This window comes from Diabrotica undecimpunctata, unplaced genomic scaffold, assembly GCF_040954645.1.
Source record: "Diabrotica undecimpunctata isolate CICGRU unplaced genomic scaffold, icDiaUnde3 ctg00000626.1, whole genome shotgun sequence".
NCBI classification, from domain to species: domain Eukaryota; kingdom Metazoa; phylum Arthropoda; class Insecta; order Coleoptera; family Chrysomelidae; genus Diabrotica; species Diabrotica undecimpunctata.
The window spans coordinates 1-18302 of NW_027311923.1; the positions used below are offsets into that span (position 1 = coordinate 1).

Here is an 18302-nt window from a genome sequence, read left to right on the forward strand (position 1 = left end):
ATATGTCTTTATGTAGCTCTTTAATACATTGCTTCCTTTATTATTTAATTTTGTTGTCACTACTCTTCTTCCGTTAATTTTCACATCGGCATTATCACATAAAGCTCATGTCCTTTTTTACTCCTTTATAATTGCGTCAGATTCCCCATTTTTTAGCTTTAGTCAGAATTACTGAAAAGGCAGCAAGCCTTTTCAATAATGCAGACATTATGTTTGCACCTTCATGTTCTCCGTTCTTTATACTTATAAGCTATTACTTTATAATATTAAATAAAAAATTATTAATAAATCAAGGTAATTATTATATCTGAAAATTTTTAAAACTGTGTTTACATCGATATTGTAACTGACCTGAATGTTAATAAAATAAAAGGGATTTTTTAATACTAGCGTCTCAAATTAAACAGTGTGTCGATTTGCTTTTTACTTACCGTCATTTTTCGACACAGTCTCCTCTCTCCGATTTAAATTTTGATTAATTTTCTTAGCGCTTTGACCCGAATTCAAATTTTCCCCGTGATAGTTATTAAGATCTTCAACTATAATGGATCCGTTATTTGATAAGGAAACTATATTTACTCTATCTCTGTTATCGATACTAGATTTCTTCGACGCTGTTGAACTTACATTTAGTTGATCTACAAGAAAAAAGTTATATTAATTAAAAGTTAATTCTCATAAAACATTCGCTCATTAAAGTGGTCATTCTAATCCATTCACTGGCCACTTCAGTGTAAAACATTGGATTGGGATAACGAGGTATAAATATAAAGGGGTAGTATTTGCTATAGGTTGACTAATTTTATTGATATAAAAGAAAGGGAACTTAAAAGGTGTAAAGAGTTATAAAATTTTGTGCGGCCCTGTATAAGATTTTAAAAATACGCAATACATATTTTCGAATGTTTATCTTCAAATTGCCTTGAGTTTAATGTTTCATTATTAAAAATCTAAATAATACGCTATAAGCACTTATCGTTTTTAAACTGCGCCTTATGAAATTTATCTGATTGGTTACAGAAATCACACGATACCAATCTCGCATAATTTCGGCAGAAAGCCAGTCTAGGAAAATCACGTCATTATTTCATCAGAAATCGGTTGTGAGGAGCTATAGTGTTGTGTTTCTTCCGGTCCACCAGAACCAGAAGGAAAAATACACATATTTAAATATATAATAACTTTGTTTTTCTTCGCTATGATTTCTTTTGGTGGATGGATGTACGTATTTATTTCCTTACTTGTTACGACACATGTTACTTCCGACATGTTAAGTCTGTTTTACACTATAATATAAAATGATATAAGAAAATGGTATAACGAAAACTTACATGAAATGATTCTGTACAATATTAATACAAGAAATTTTGTGTATTACATTGTCATATTTTGGTATCAAAATAATGTTATGTGATTCTAAAAAAGTCCTTTTTTAAATTATTATGTTGGTGTACATGTACTGTTGACCTCAACGTTCTTATTCTTCTTTTCGTTATTGTAACGTAACCTCATTTTCTCCAACATTTAACCTAGTTTTTTACCCACGTAAATACCTAGTTAGTTTTACCCACGTTTTACCTTTGCTTTAACAAAGACATATATATTTATGATGGATAAGAAAATTCTCCTATTATCTGCTGCTTCCATTGCAACATTTCTTTTAATTCAGACAAGCAAGAAAAAACGCCTGCGCATGCGTGTGTACTAATAATTTGTATAAAAATAGGACATGTTCTAATTTCTATAACATTTTTTGTTAATAGATTTTGTTTTCTGTTTTACATTATGACAAAACTTACTATACCATTCTCTTATATCATTTTATGTTATAGTCTAAAACAGACTTTACGTCACCTGAGGTGTAAGTAGAATTTTGGATGCAGATACATTAAAGGCATTTCTGTTCTTTTCCTGCCGATGTAGCAATGGACCCTCCAGATGAGTAAACTTCATTTCCTATTTAATTTGTTTACAATCCCAGTATTAATAAGAAAAGGATTTCAAAGACAAATGAAATAGTTTTTTTTTATAATTTTAAGGTTGCATCATTTTTTTTACTACTTTAACATTATGTTAAATAAATTAGAAAATCTTAATCTTTTCTTAAGTTTTTTTAAGTATGTGAAAGCAATTTTGGTAAATTGTTAAATAATTAAAAATTTCTATATTTTCTTAAAACTCTATGAAAATATGAAAAAAATATTCTTTAGATGCTGGCAACCAAAGAGAAATTTAATTAATTTAAACTTAACTTATACATTATACCTTGATAAGAGTAGTTCAAAAATTAAAACTGCAGTAAACGTATCAACGAAATTTAGTTTGTTTATTTACATTTTGTTGAAAATCAAGTTCAAACATGCATGTAAAATGAAATTATGTATCTAAGTTCAAGTGATCATAATATGCAAGAGTGCTAAGTATATTGTTTAAATTTATATAGGTACAACGTCGCATGGCTTAAAAAAATTAAATGGATAATAGGAGCTGGTTGCACTAGGTTTTACTTTCCCATAATATGGGGTAAGTCGACTACAACGTCATTTTATTCATTTAACTATTTGTAAACAACACTTGGACCTTAACTGAAGCATCACTGAAGAGACTCGAAGCATTTGAGATGTGGTGCTATAGACGCATGTTGAGGATTTCTTAGATAGACAGAGTTACCAACGAAGAAGTGCTACATAGAATGGGTAAAGAGCGCGAACTAGTCATAACCATAAACCGTCGCAAACTAGAATACCTGAGCCATATAATGCGCAATGTGCAACGATACAACCTGCTTCGGACCATACTTCAAGGTAAAGTGCATGGGAAAAGAGGTCCAGGACGAAGAAGAATATCCTGGCTGCATAACCTGCGAAAATGGTTTAACTTAACCACTACCGGACTTTTCAGGGCAGCAGTCAACAAAGTCAGAATAGCCATGTTAGTGTCCAACATCCGTAACGGATAGGCACCATAAGAAGAAGAAACAACAAGAGGCTACTGGAAATAAATTTTGCTTTTAAAACAATATATTTAATCATGAAATAAAATTTTACCAAAAATTATATTTGTGTAATGCAAAAGAGAACGAGATATGAGACTGCTGTCTTTTTATCTATTATAAGATGTAGGTACGTTGGTTTTGTCAAAACAAATTAATCTGGTCATTAAGTGCTACTGTAATATCCTGAATAGAAGGAAAATAAAACTTTAATATCATCTTTTGAAGATTTCCGGAGACAGCTGACTTCAACTTCGTTAGCAAAACATTGTAGGACTTTTGCAACGTAATGATGAAACTTCTTAGGATTACCGACAATTGGAATTTTGATTAGGAGAAAGTCATCTGAAACTGCATTCGGGTTAATTTTTTCCTCTATAGGATGAGTCGGAGACTTCATTAAAAATCAGCTGCGGCTCTGAATCAGAAAGATCAATATTTTCTTTATCATTACTAGCGTCCCAAGTTACTGGGAATAATTTCTTCTTGGCTTTTTTTTATTGGCCTCGTGTTTGGTAACAATTTAGTTTTCGCTTCCAATCCTTTTTGATCTGTTGCACATAATCAGAAGATGTGATAACTTCTTCTTTTAGTATAATTATTTCCTCTTGCACAGCTATTTCGATCTATTTCAAGGTTCGATGAAAATAATTTTTAAATGCATCGCCTTCCATCCATCCATTTGATGTAGCACTTGTAGCAGCATAGGACATTTCAATGTATTCATTCTTAGTTTCTGGTAGCCAGCTACTCCAGAGATTTTTTACCTTTAAAAATAAGTAGTGGAGGCAATTTTTGGCTCGTTGCATTAGCACCAAGTAAAACAAGATCCTGGTCTTGCAGTAACTGTGTGTGCTGTTTTTTCTTTTTCTCCAACTACTTTTACTTTGCTCGGATCAAGGTAGCCTTGTCGATGTTAAAAATTCCCAAATTCCACACTTCTTTTTCTAGCAACCTCGACTGCTTGCGACTTTTTCTGCGAAATACCGTATAGACGTTTAAAGTTTGCAAAATAATCATCCCCAGGTCTGAATATTTGAAAGGAGTTTTTAAATTATATTCTTTAACGTACTGCCCAATAAGGAGTTCTTTTTTTGAAAAACCAAATCCCTATTTTTCCATAGTCTTCACGTTAACTGCCATTTTGGTCTCAATTTCTCGAAGTATAGCAGTAGGCTTTCCCCTATTATCACTTTTATCGCACATTTTTCCATGAATTCTTTTATGTAAAATAGGTTTAGGTATGCAATAATGTTTTGATGCTCGATATAGCGGCATCACGTTGCTTCTTACTGCTACTACGGCCACATCCAGCTGATCCTGGGTATAGCATGGGGAAGGTTTTTTTTCGAATGTAGTTTCGAACAATTATAGCTTGCAAGAAAAAAAAAAACATTAGTTTTCAAAAAACTTTTTTCAGTGGCCCCAAAAAATAATGAAACTGGGCGACATAATGATGTAACAGCAGCACATGAACATGCTATTTTAATGAAAGTTATTTTTGGATATTTTCATTTGCGTTCTGACTTCGTAAATAAAACACGAGTTTACAGATTTTATTTACCAGACATATTTACTTTGAGACTAAACTGACATATATCAATTCAATTACACTAGCAAATGAATTCATTTCGAAAATAAATTTTATCTGCCATGTAAAACAGATCATTAAGAATTTATAAGTCTGAATTTCTTAGCTATTGTTTCAAATCTGATTATTTGTCATCTATTTACAAAAACAAAACGTTAATTTTTTGTTTTAAATTTTTTCTCAAATTAGTCTCATCTTCCGTAAAAGTTTACAGTACCAATAAGGTCGATAATCGCTCGTAATCCACACAGCTTCTTCACTTCACAGCCACGTGTTGCTGTGACAGACATATTTGGATGATGGAACTAGTGGCGCACCCAGGGGAGGGGGTTTTGAGAGTTAACCCCCCCCCCCCCCCCAGACTCTATCCCGACACTGTTACTCACACATTTTAAGGACTCAAAATTGAGGTAATATCATAAAAAAAATTCGGTGACCAACCAAAACCCCGCCAGAGGCAAATTCTAGATGCGCTACTGGATGGAACTATCCTTCTATACTTAAGTTTCTAATTTGTAGGCAGTAAATTCTTAGAAGTAATAGTGACGGTCCATCGCTATTGTAGGTCTTCCAATGGCGTACAAAAAACGTCATAAGAAGTTACGACAAAGCTACTTGTATTAAATAAATATGTAGGATTTATAACTATCTTAATTTTAATATGATTATTATTGACATTTGGGTTATTATATATATTAATATAATATACATGGTGATTGGTAACGAATGGCCATAACTTAATCTCAGATTCCTGCAATTAAAATAGGCCGATTTAAACTAACTTACTTTAGTACGAAAGTTGATAATAACCAAAATAAAGGGTGTCAAAGTTAAACTTTTATTTTTGAATATTTCGTGACAGGCATGGGGTAACAACACGAAATTTGGTAAGCTGGAGTTTTTTGGGACGAGAAATCTAAATTCGCCACTAAAAATGCTAAAGGACGCCACATACGTCTTTCAGTGCTCGTTTAGTACGTTCAATTTTTTTTATTTCCCACTCGACATACTTTTAGAATCAAAACTTTTATTCTCTTAATATTTTTACTTAGAAAAGATATACTACATCGCCGTACAACACGGAACAACCCAATACTTTTTATTATTGTTTTATAAATTTGAGTTAATTACAATAATAATTTTAGGTTAGAGGGTAATAGTTATACCTCCCTAAAACCGCGATTGTCGGTAAAAGTCGGCTACTCAGGGACTCAGTTGTTTTGCTATCGAAGTAAACAGTGGTGGGATGACGATGAGTAGAATACTATTTTGCTGACGTCACGTTGCCTAGCAACCGTCGATTCTATTCGTCGTTGTTATGCAACATGGCGTCAGCAAAATAGTATTCTACTCATCGTGGCCCCACCGCAGGACATGATTCACATATCGATTAGATTATCTAAGCAATGAACACGTATTTTATTGTTGTGAGTAATATGGAAAGTGAAAGCAGTAAAAGTAAACGACGTCCAAGTTTTTCGATGGGAGAAAAAACTATTATATTCAATGTGTATTGTGGACTCCGTGAAAGGAATAAAAGTATGTTGGTCAACGATGAAGTTACCCTGTGCAGTGATTTGACTAAAATGTCGACGAGAAGTGTATACAGAATTGTAAACAATTTTAAACAAAGTGAAGGAAAATTGGATGGCGGACCTGTTGAAACCATTGAAATCAGAGGTAGAAAACGCATCCAGCTTGAAGATCATACCAAATATGCTATTCGGACGAAATTTCATGCTTTCTTTTTTCGGAACGAAATCCCAACCTTTAAGAAAGTTGAAGTTGAAATAAATTCTGATAATTCAATACCCAAAATATCACGACGTGTTTTATTGAGAAAATTAGAACAAATAAACATTAAATATATGAAAAGAAGCAGGAATAGTGTACTTTTAGAAAAAGATAAAATTGTTTTGTGGCGGAGAAATTACTTAAAAAAATCCGAGAGTATCGTCGTGAAGGACGAAAAGTATACTATTTAGATGAAACTTGGCTAAATCAAGGTCATACTGTCTCAAAGGTGTGGCAAGATTTGGAAATTAAAAGTGGTCGACAAGCCTTCATTGAAGAGCTTTCATTAGGTTTAAAAACACCAGTGGGTAAAGAACGGAGGCTCATAATAACACATATAGGCAGCGATTTGGGTTTTTTAGATAACAGCTTGTTATTATTCGAATCCAAGAAAACCAACGATTACCATGAGGAAATTGACGTTCAAAGATTCGAAGGTTGGTTTTCAAATATTCTACCAAACCTTGAAGCAAATTCTGTCGTTGTTATGGACAATGCGTCATACCACAGTCGGCGGTTAGAGCCATCACCAACGACTGCCTGGCAAAAAGGTGAAATCATCAACTGGCTCTCTCAAAAAAATATACCATTCGATGACAACATGTTGAAAGTACAATTATTATTAAACCTCGCGAGGATACATATACCCGTTTTCAAGAAATATGCAGTCGATGAAATGGCTCGTGCAAAACAACATAATTGTACGTCGCCTCTCTCCTTATCATTGTGAGCTGAACACTATCGAGCTTATATAGGCTCAAATAAAAAACCAAGTGGCAAGAGAAAACTTGAGTTTTAAAATGAAGGAGGTGAAGTGCTTGTTAGCTACTGCCATACAAAATGTCATACCTGAGTCTTGGAAAAATTGTATAAGACACACTATAAAAGAAGATAGAATGTGGGACTTAGACACAAGAGTGGACATTTCGGTTGAACCATTAATTATCAATGTAAATATTAGTGATCGCGATAGCTCTTCATCAGCCTACGAGTCGTCTTCATACGATGATTAATATTTTGACTTCTTGTGGGGGTCGAACCATTTTATCAAGATTACTTTCGTATGTAAGTAAGTTTATTTTGTTAACCTAGTTTTCAAACTAAAATACGTTTTGCATCAATATACTTTGCTCTTAAAAAAATGAATACTTCTTATATATATTAGGTATATTCGATTCGATTTATTTTATTTAATTATAATATATATGTGTGTGTGTTTATATGTTCAATAATAGTAAAAGTTCACTTCATGTAATTTGCAAGTTCAGAATTGGATTTTCCTAATTCTGTAAATTAGTATATTTAAAATATAAGTAATTCCAATGAAAAGAAACCTTTCATTGAAATAACAGCAGGGTAGATTTACCTGCCTTTTCGATAATTAATTTTTGTAACAAACAAAAAATTTCATTAAAAAAGTTATAGTTTGTCATTAAATGTCATAGAAAGTTTCTTTGTCTCGTATGTTTTGTACAAAATTATGGAATTTGAAAGTAGTTTTTTGAGAAGTGTTTTTTTTGTGATAAGAAGTATTCACTTCAAAAGTTAAATATGTCTCATATCATATTATGTTAAGATTAATTTTTAAAATTCACTACAGCAATGTGAACGATACGCCACTGAATGCTAAGCTAGGAAATCAATGAGCAATTTATCCCTCTCTATATTATGAAAACGTTGATCTACTATTCCTTTCTACCGGTCCTAGAATACGATGTTGTCATGTATGACTTTTACAAAGAATATTATCCTACTTTAGATGTTTTCTATATATAAGTATTGTATATAAATATAATATTATACATAAATATTGATGTTATTAAATACATTTTATTAGATACCTTAACAAATACAAAACGATCATTAATATGATAATTTTGCTGCATGTCAATAATTAAATTATAAATTGCTAGAATATCTATTATCACAAACTGGCAACGATCTTGTCGCTTTATCGCATTCACAGTTCTGAGAATTAACTGCCTATATTTTTGGAATAAGAGTATAGTTAACCGTTCTTGACAACCCACGCTAGTGTATTGAGGTACGTAGAGTTACCGGATGTTCGTTCGTTTTCTAGTAATACATAACCGTTTCTTTCTAAAGTGTCAATTCGGTAGTATTGTAAAGTAGTATATAAAGGACGCAGAAATTAGTGGGAGAAAATTATATGCCTTACCTTCATTCTCTTTATCAGCCATTTCGGTAACAGTCAGTCCTCTTGTGTGTAAAGCTTTTAATAAATTCCTATTGAATTTATCAGATTCGTTAGAACTGTGCTCCCTACTTTCTAGTAGAGTTTTATTGCCTAATAATTCTGTATTAGTTGAACTTTGTGCAACAGCAGAGGTTCTAGATTTTTTACTGATATTCGAGCCTTCAAATTGAATTTTTCTTTTAGCGAACTGTTGTTGATATTGTTTATAAGCATTATTAAACAGATTATTTGGACTATTACCCCAATTATTTCGTCGAATTTGATTCCTCCCAGTTGTTTTCTGTTCAGACATTTTTTGTACAATGTAACTTGGGATACTCGAACTGCCTTGATTACCAATTGACGGAAAAATTACTTTTGCTGCAGATGTTGATGGTTTGATTGCAGAGTTTGTTGCGATACTAGAACTTCGTTGATTACCAGTTGACGGAAAAAGTACTTTTGATGCAGATGTTGATGGTTTGATTGCAGAGTTTGTTGCGATACTAGAATTTCGTTGATTACCAGTTGACGAAAAAGCTACTTTTGCTGTAGATGTTGATGGAGTATTAATATCATCTATTATTATAGTATTTGGTTCAGTTTGTACACTTACTGATGGCAATTTGTCTATTATATTATTATTAGTCCGTTGTTCTTTGCGTACGTTTTGTCTAGAAATTGAAACATTAGCAATTTTGTCCACTTCCTTAAGTATATTTTGAAATTGCGGCAAAGCCCTGAGTTTGTTTTCAAATTCTTTCAAAGACCTAAAATGTTGAAATATTTAAAATTAATAGTCAAATATCAAACAACAATTAAAAAAAAAACATTATCACATGTTTATGATGTGGGTGTAAATTACGTGAAATTTTAGAACCAAGATATATTGTGTTTAGAGAATTATTAGAGAGTTTTTAAGAATGAAACTAAAGTAGCTAAAATATTATATTCTAATAAACCTCAAGAAGAAAGATGGGTGTAATAGAGCTTGAAATTTAAAATGTATTAAGGTTACCAGGTTACCATCTAGAATTTTCAAAAAATCATTTTTTTATATTTTTAGATTTCTTTCACCTTCAAAATTATCTCTCCTCAAAATATTATATGAAAATTCAAAGCCAATCCCGAGGTTTAACACATTTACCGTAGCGTGCTCTCGACTCGGCGCAGGTGTTCACGCAGCTGTTAGTCGCGCGACTTGTATTTATTAACCTTTCTCCAAAATACCGGTTATACTTTTACATTTTGTATTGTTAGCTTTCTCATATATTCTGAATTTTATTTCTATAGAATCGATTTTGAAAGAAATATTTACAAAAAAAAAAATTAAACCAGACTTTAAACGCGTTCTTCTCAAAAATACGTTTCTAAAAGTGGCGGACTTTTAATCTCCAGATCTAGTCGGTCGAATTTAATAAACCTTGATGCATTTTGCTTGGTTTGGTTTTCTCTATGGACAGTTGATCATAGTTTGACAAAAAAAATAATAAAATAAATTTTTGTGACTGAAAAAAGTAGAAAAAAGAGTCAATTTTTTAATGTCTGCCATTTTGTTTTTTTTAAGAATTTTCAATTTTTTTTTGTTAAACTATCAAGCAAGGGTACCTCTTTTTTAAAGCCTTTCTCGAATTTTGTTTCACATCTGCCGTTCCAGAGATTAACCGTTCGCAATGGAGCAATAATTTTTGGATGAAAAATTTTTGGCACTATCTTTAAAATACAGGAACAAAGGAAAATTTTTTTTTGCATATTTAAAAAGTTGTGTATCAACATAAAAAAAATAATTGCCGTATATAATAAACAATATACAAAAAACAATTGTTGAAAATGTGATATTTTTAAGCACTCTAGACGTTAATAGCACCTTAAACAAAAAGATTAAGAAAACTAATAAAAGTTTTATACTTAAGTAAGAAATAGTTGTCAATGATGCGATTTGAAATATAAACAGTTTTTTGAGAGCGGCCTAAAACATTTTCGATTTAAATAGTTTAGTTTGGTCGTTTATATGAGATAATGTAATTAACACCAATCGTGCAGGCCCGAACTAGCCAGCCGGATGCTAACAAAAACACACCGGCCCGCGGACCGATGCATGCACCTTTGTTAGCATATATCGATAAAACAAGTTTTAGGCTGAAAACCTTTTTGAATCTTTTTTTGAACGTTTTTGAACCTTTGCCCAAAGATGATGCGGCTACATAAAAAACATTTTTTAACTTGCTCCTGATTTCGCAGTTTGATTCATTTATTCAATTATAGATCAATTGAGCATGGCGTTTTTGCAAATTACAACACATATCAGCTATCAGATACCCAAAGACCAGCATCATAGTTCGTAAATGGGACCAAGAGTTTTGTGTTAAAAGCCTAAATGCGATGTTCGGCGCTCTTAAATACCATTTTTACGAATCGGGTCCCGCGCCGTTTGTATAAGAGTGTTTTATACCACAATTGGCCTAAAATATACAGGTGCACTTTTTGCGCTCGCTAACTTCATTATACACATAGGAGCGGGTGCAAACGGTTGTGCCCCAGAATACTTAACGAAGCCAGTGGATACAACAAAAAGCGCCCTTGCACTTTATGTTTTGGGGTAAAATACTAAGTGCCAACTACTATATAACAAAAACTGTGGACCCAACAAATGGTACCCAAATTTTAACAATGTATGGTTGCTTTGATAAATGGTCGGAAGGAGTAAAAAATTATTCTGTAAAAGACGATACATCACAATGCAAATACACATATATATATATATATATAAATGTAGCCATAAGCAGCTCCCCTACTATTAAGAATCAGCAGATTCCGACGTCCGATGTTATAAAAAGGAGTATTTCTCAAAATTGTAAATTCTATTTCGAAATAAAGATTTTTTTTGGGAAACTTAAGGTTAAAGAAACATTTCTGGCGCTACGAACAGGATATTTCATACAGAAACTTAGTCATTTCCTGGTCTACATTAGTTTGATGAAATCCTGAAGAACCTGGTAAAAGAGAAAAATGTATTGGAAATCACGATCATCCTTACGTAAGTTTTTCCTTTCTTTACCATTGTTTATGAGCATTTATTATTTTTATTGAATTTTTAAACATTTATATCGAATTTTATATTATTTGAAATAATTTTACTTCAACGAATTTTTATATATTTGCATTTATATTTTTATACGTTTGCATATATTTTATGAGTACATTGAATGATATTTCCCAAAATAGTATCGAAAATTTAAGTTTCCTCTTCGATAATTTAAATTTGAAAATAAAAAGAAATCTACAAACCTCTAAATCTAAGCCTGCATCTAAATCACATTCCAAAATATCCTCAGACCAAACCAAAAATTTGCAATGACAATCCCTTATGAATTTAGACCTTTTATCTGTAACTATTTTAAAGAAAAAATAAATTCCACAGTCAAAACAATATTTTGCAATATACTACTTCAGGACATAGAAGAAGAAAATCAACAAATGTATAAAGAAATATCACATAGAAAACCATAACGGAATAATTGAAACGTACAAATACTTAAACCAAAAATTTTATTGGCCCTCAATGCAGACAACTATTTCGAATCATAATCTTGCGAAATTAAAATAAAATAAATTTAAAATTAAAACATAAAATTGATCAATAAATGCGAAATTTGCCTAAAAAATAAATACGAACGATGTCCTTACAAACTTCCCCAATTAGGACCATTGTTAGGTCAAAAACCTTTTGATATATTACATATCGATCTATTCCACTGCAATAAAAACCTGTATCTCACAATAATAGATTCCTTTTCCAAATACGGTCAATCCTATAAGCTCACCGTCAAAACTTCCATTTCCATACTAAATAAATTGAGACACTACTTTTCGCACCACAATTATCCGAAAAAGATTGTATGCGATAGCGGCACCGAATTCAATTCCGCAGTCATTAAAGAATTCTTAAATATCCACAAAATCGAAATACATTTTACAACAGTAAACAATTCCTACTTAAACTCTCCTGTAGGGCGTTTTCATTCAACTCTTATCGAAAAACTTACAAGCCCAAAACCCAAATGATTCGTTAGATGACATTCTAACACATGCCATTCTCATTTACAACCAATCAATCCACAGTTCGACAGATTATTCCCCTTTCTCAATTCTGTACGGACCCTATGCAGAAGAAATACACTTCGACTTTGATTTTCCGATATATGAAACATATAATCAAAGACATAAAGAAGAACTCCAACCCTTTATTGCAAAACTATATAATAAACAAAACTAAAGAGACAACAACTCTTAGATAAACAAAACGAAAATGCCGAGGATATTATGGAAATAAACCTCACAAAATCACAAAATGTCTCTAAGAAAAAAAATAAGTCAAAATTACAAGCCACTTTCTCCACTATTCATCCAGAAAAACAAGACAAAACAAAAATTGTCGGTAAAACAGATAAACAAAATGTAACAAGCACTCACCTTAAATATGTAAAACGAATACGAAAACATGTAGACAAACCTACTCAAGAACCAAATTTTTCACAGGACAATCCTCGCCCTGGTCCATCCACTCAGTATTCAGGAGATTCCGAATAACGGTTATTATGCTAAAGAGATAGGCAAATCGAGAGAAATCTCCCACTACCACTTTCCTCACATTCCACTAGACAAACTATCCGATACTATTGACGCTGGTCCGACAAGCTATTTCAGAGATCATTTCAAAAATGCACCTCTCTCGCTACTGTACTCCCAATACACTCACATACAAGAACAAACAAAAGACGATCTACATAATTTTTTTTTAATTTTCTAGGTACAGCCATCAAATACGTGACTGGAAATCCTGACGACTCTGACTTAGATTTGTTAAAATCACACATAATTTATATAGAAAATGAACAAAATGAAATTATTAAAAAATTTAATAACCAAATATATTATGGAAACTCTTTTAACACGAGATTCGACACACTTTTAGAAAAACTAAATTCTGATAATTCAATTCTCATATCTGCACAACAAATTATCAGCTGATTTCGACAGCTATATCATTGTAGAATGTTTAATGAATTAGGGCGGAACGGTAAAAATAGGAGAGTTTTTTGGTCCTTCCTGAAAACTTATCTAGGTTTGATCTCCAACCCATTGCACTTACCGTGACAATTTCAGTTCACAGATTAAATGCAGCAAGTAAACCAATAAAATTACCATATAACTTGTTTATATACCCTTCGCTCGAGAATAACATATCGACTCTGTGCATCTATACACACCATATGGATATTATTAAGCAATTATTATAATTTAATCAAATTTATAATTTGATATAGTATAGCAAATCATAACTAATTTTTTTAAACCGTATCGCGGTTTAAATTTTAACGGTGGGTTTAACTTACTGTGGGTTATCTGTAACGTAATAGTTCTTTAATAGTGTATTAAAACGGTGTTGCCAACTTGGTGCTGAAGTTTGAGCTAAATTAGACCGAAACAAATTGTAAGCTTGTTCAAAAGTTGGCCCATCCACGCCCTGATGTAGTAGTTGCGGTGGGGGAGGTGGAGGAAGATCTGAAATACAAAAATACATTAGATACAACTATGTTAAACTGTATAAACTAAGAAATATTTCAGCAAATGAGCAATCAAATTAGAAAATGAGTTGGTTTATTATATTAAAATCATAACTAACATATAAAACAAAGTTATCCATATATATATATATATATATATATATATATATATATATATATATATATATATATATATATATATATATATATAAATATATATATATATAAATATATATATATATATACATATATATATATATATATATATATATATATATATATATATATATATATATATATATATAAGAGTAAGAAAAAAGAAGTACTTGTGACTCGTTTGGAAAAAATATATAAATGTTTTGGATGGGTTGGAGTCAATAAAAGGGCTAAAATTGGTTAACCATTTTTTATCTCGAGCTTTTAATTGTATTTACAATTATTATCAAGAGCTGCAAAAAATACAATATATCTTACAAAGTTGAACTAGAAAGAAAAAAAATTTTTATTAACTCACCAAATAAAATTAGTTTGGTTAATAAAATTGCTGCTAACATATTTCAAAAAGAATTAATATAAAAATGTTCTTATTAAATAAATGTTTCTCTGAAATTTTAATATAATTTTGAAAAAGTTTCTTAATACAAAAACAATTGAATTTATAAATAAGTTATAAAATAAATAAATAAAATTTTGTTTAAAAATTCTTTTTTGTTTAGTAACAAAAAAGAAGAAGATTTATTCACCATTGATGGATGTCTGAAAAAATGTAACAAATATATGGAAAATTAAATCAAAATGTGATATTTTACTGGTTTCATATATAAACTACAAAGAAATAATATAAATTTTACTTAGATTTTGAATTTCTGATCTTTTGTTTAAATTATTATCACTTTTGCTAATACAAACCATTTCCAAAAAAGTCCTTTTGAATTTATTATACTATAATAAAAATAACTTTTCACTATACAAAATTTTAATGTTATCAAAATCCATAATATGGTCTTTATCGATTACATGCTCTGCCAAAGCACAAGATGGTTTTTTAATTCTGCAATCACTTTTGTGAGAAATAGTGCAATTTGAAAAATTTCTTCCGGTCTCATCAACATACACAGCTTCACACTGAGTACAACTAATGCTGTATACTACATTTGTTTTATCTAATTTATCTATAGGATACTTAGTTTTGGAATATAAAGATGAAATAGTTTTGATGTTCTTTGTTGCTATTTTTATATTGTCAATAACCTTTAGTGTTTGTATTAATTTAGGTGTTAATGATGGTATAAAAGATAGTGAATGATAATAGGTGTTCTGATTATTGGATACAATGTTCTGAGACTTAGCAAAAAGTGGTGTTAAGTTATTTATATTAAAAATATTAGAAAAAGCATCCTATGTAGCATATCTGGAGGATAAGAATTCTCAATTAAAATATTTTTTAACAACTGAAGATCTTCTTGTAGGTAATCTAGATGGGAAAGCCTTATATCTATATATATATATATATATATATATATATATATATATATATATATATATATAATCTTTGCAGATTAGTTAAATAGTAAACTCTTAAATATTGGGGAAATCTGCAAGAAATACTCTAATGTGTATCAATTGTTTCGCCGAACGTTTTCGCCAAAGAGAATTAATTTGGCTTCTTCAGGGCTGAAAGAGAATAAATTATAATTAGCTACCATATATTATCTATTAAAACATTATTGATCTTACCGTAACTTAGAATTGTAGAGTTAGAATATTAAAAAACTTTGCTAGTAACATAGTGGTTTTTTGTTACTATGTGCAAAAAAAGTTTTTTATAAGAATTGAAATGTATGGTAGCTTCGAACTTGACACGTAAAGGCTTACCCAAGGTTAATCGAAAAGTTGTAATCGTAGTTGCATTGGGTTTTTTCGATTAACCTTGGGTAAGCCTTTACGTGTCAAGTTCGAAGCTACCATACATTTCAATTCTTATAAAAAACTTTTTTTGCACATAGTAACAAAAAACACCACTATGTTACTAGCAAAGTTTTTTAATATTCTAACTCTACAATTCTAAGTTACGGTAAGATCAATAATGTTTTAATAGATAATATATGGTAGCTAATTATAATTTATTCTCTTTCAGCCCTGAAGAAGCCAAATTAATTCTCTTTGGCGAAAACGTTCGGCGAAACAATTGATACACATTAGAGTATTTCTTGCAGATTTCCCCAATATTTAAGAGTTTACTATATATATATATATATATATATATATATATATATATATATATTATTGTGATATTTAAAGTCTTGGTGCGCCAAGCAATAATTAGCTAATTAATTTTTTTGATTAATTAAAATTATTTAAATGATATGATTATGACTCTATCACAATTTTTAATTCTTTTATCTCAGGGTTAAATTCGTGCTTCAATATCTATGCTATTACATGTGAAAGGTAAGGTCCAAAGAATACCGGAATAATAAAAAACACATATGATCTAACACTATATATTGAAATAAAAATAATGAAATAATTCACACTCAAAAGTTTTCAATAAACAAATCTCATATAATGATTCTCAAAATTTTGTTCTACGTACGTGAACAATCAAAATTGATGGTACAAACAATATTAATTGAAATCTCAAAATTCCAAACTATTCTAACTCTCCTAATCAAAATATTTATATCCTTTCTAAATTAAGTGTAAAAATTGTGTTATCAATAAAAGAAAAACTGCAAAAAACAAAAATATCTCTCTCTGATGATGAGTGGTCCAAATCCTTGTTCCTTGTAGACTATATTATCTCCTCTCAACCGCTCCCTATGTAATCAGCAATCTTACAGCAGATTGTTGCAAGTATATCGTCCTTAATGATCTCCTTCAAAAGCACAAATCATTCAAATTATGATAGCCTTTCTCCTCTCGATAAACTGAATCTCTCGTTGGCCCGAGTGAAAAATGACTCTTGGAATATCTTCTCTTTACGATAAACTGAATCTCTCGTTGGCCTGAACAGTGACTCTTGGAATATAAGTAGAAAAATATGACTTACAATATTTTACTGCTTCAGCTTCTGTCAGATACACTAACTCCACAAAAACTCACTAACATTCAACACTACTGCTTGCTACTTCTCGGGAACCGCCAGAGAACAATTACTGTTCGTCTTACAGACTTGGAAAACCAACTGATTATCTTTTCTCTCTCCTAAATCTAGCTAAACTTTCATTCCTACATACCTATCCCACCTTTTTCAATCTCCGCCAATCAAAACTCGTCACAATTCCCCCATTTTTTCATTTCGATAACAAACAAATTTTTACCTATAATTATAAAATTTCCTAAAACTTATTTACAAATAATATTTTTCTATAATTCTTAAAAACTAACAAAAACCTCTTTCTAAAATCTCTTCTATTGTCTCTAATCACTGCATTAATGTTTTTGGAAAACCCGGTTCAATTGTCTTTGGATTTCACTTAAAATTATGCGGGTCACTCAAGTATAACAAAGAAATAATTTATGTATAGCTTACATTTTGTTTAGTACAGGTAATCCAAGAATTTAATATCCAAGAATTTAATAACTTTCCTTCTTCGAAATGTTTGTTGGATTATTATCCTACTTATCTGAATTATTTTAATGTTTTTGAACTTTGAAATATTTTAAACAAACCAATATTTTCTTGATTTTACATATCATAACAATATATATATATATATATATATATATATATATATATATATATATATATATATATATATATCTTGAGTCGCTATTATCAGCAGCTATCAGTACTTGATCCTCGGCGAACAGAAGAGAGTATATTGTGTCATTACCCACCGTTATTCCTACTTGGCCAAGTTTTCGTTGCCATATTTTGAGTAGTTCTTCGAGTATATTTTAAACAATAGCGGCGCTAAGGAACATACCTATCTTAAGCCTTTACTAAACCCGAAAATCTTCAGACGTTGTCTTGCCTACTTTGACTGCGCAGGTATATCCTGAGTATAAGACTTTTACAGCTTTAATGTAACCTTTATTGACAACCATTACTTTTCATGTACAACCATAACTTATTTAATGGTACGGTATCGTAAGCTTGAACAAGGTCGATAATGGTTAAATGGTGTTTCTCCATAAGCTGTTTAATAGTGAATA

The 18302-nt window shown here is 30.8% G+C and overlaps 1 protein-coding gene across 1 annotated transcript in view; it reads right to left on the bottom strand.

Annotated features, from left to right (window-relative positions):
* Positions 1-434: 434 nt before the first annotated feature.
* Positions 435-18302, bottom strand: part of LOC140431295 (uncharacterized) — a 223185-nt gene continuing 205317 nt past the window's right edge. Inside the window, exons 23-25 of the mRNA XM_072519228.1 lie at positions 13971-14139; positions 8557-9344; positions 435-638 (exon numbers count right to left, since the gene is read on the bottom strand). Of these exons, the coding sequence (XP_072375329.1) occupies positions 14047-14139 (93 nt within the window). The 3' untranslated portion in view covers positions 435-638; positions 8557-9344; positions 13971-14046. The remainder of the gene's footprint in view (positions 639-8556; positions 9345-13970; positions 14140-18302) is intronic.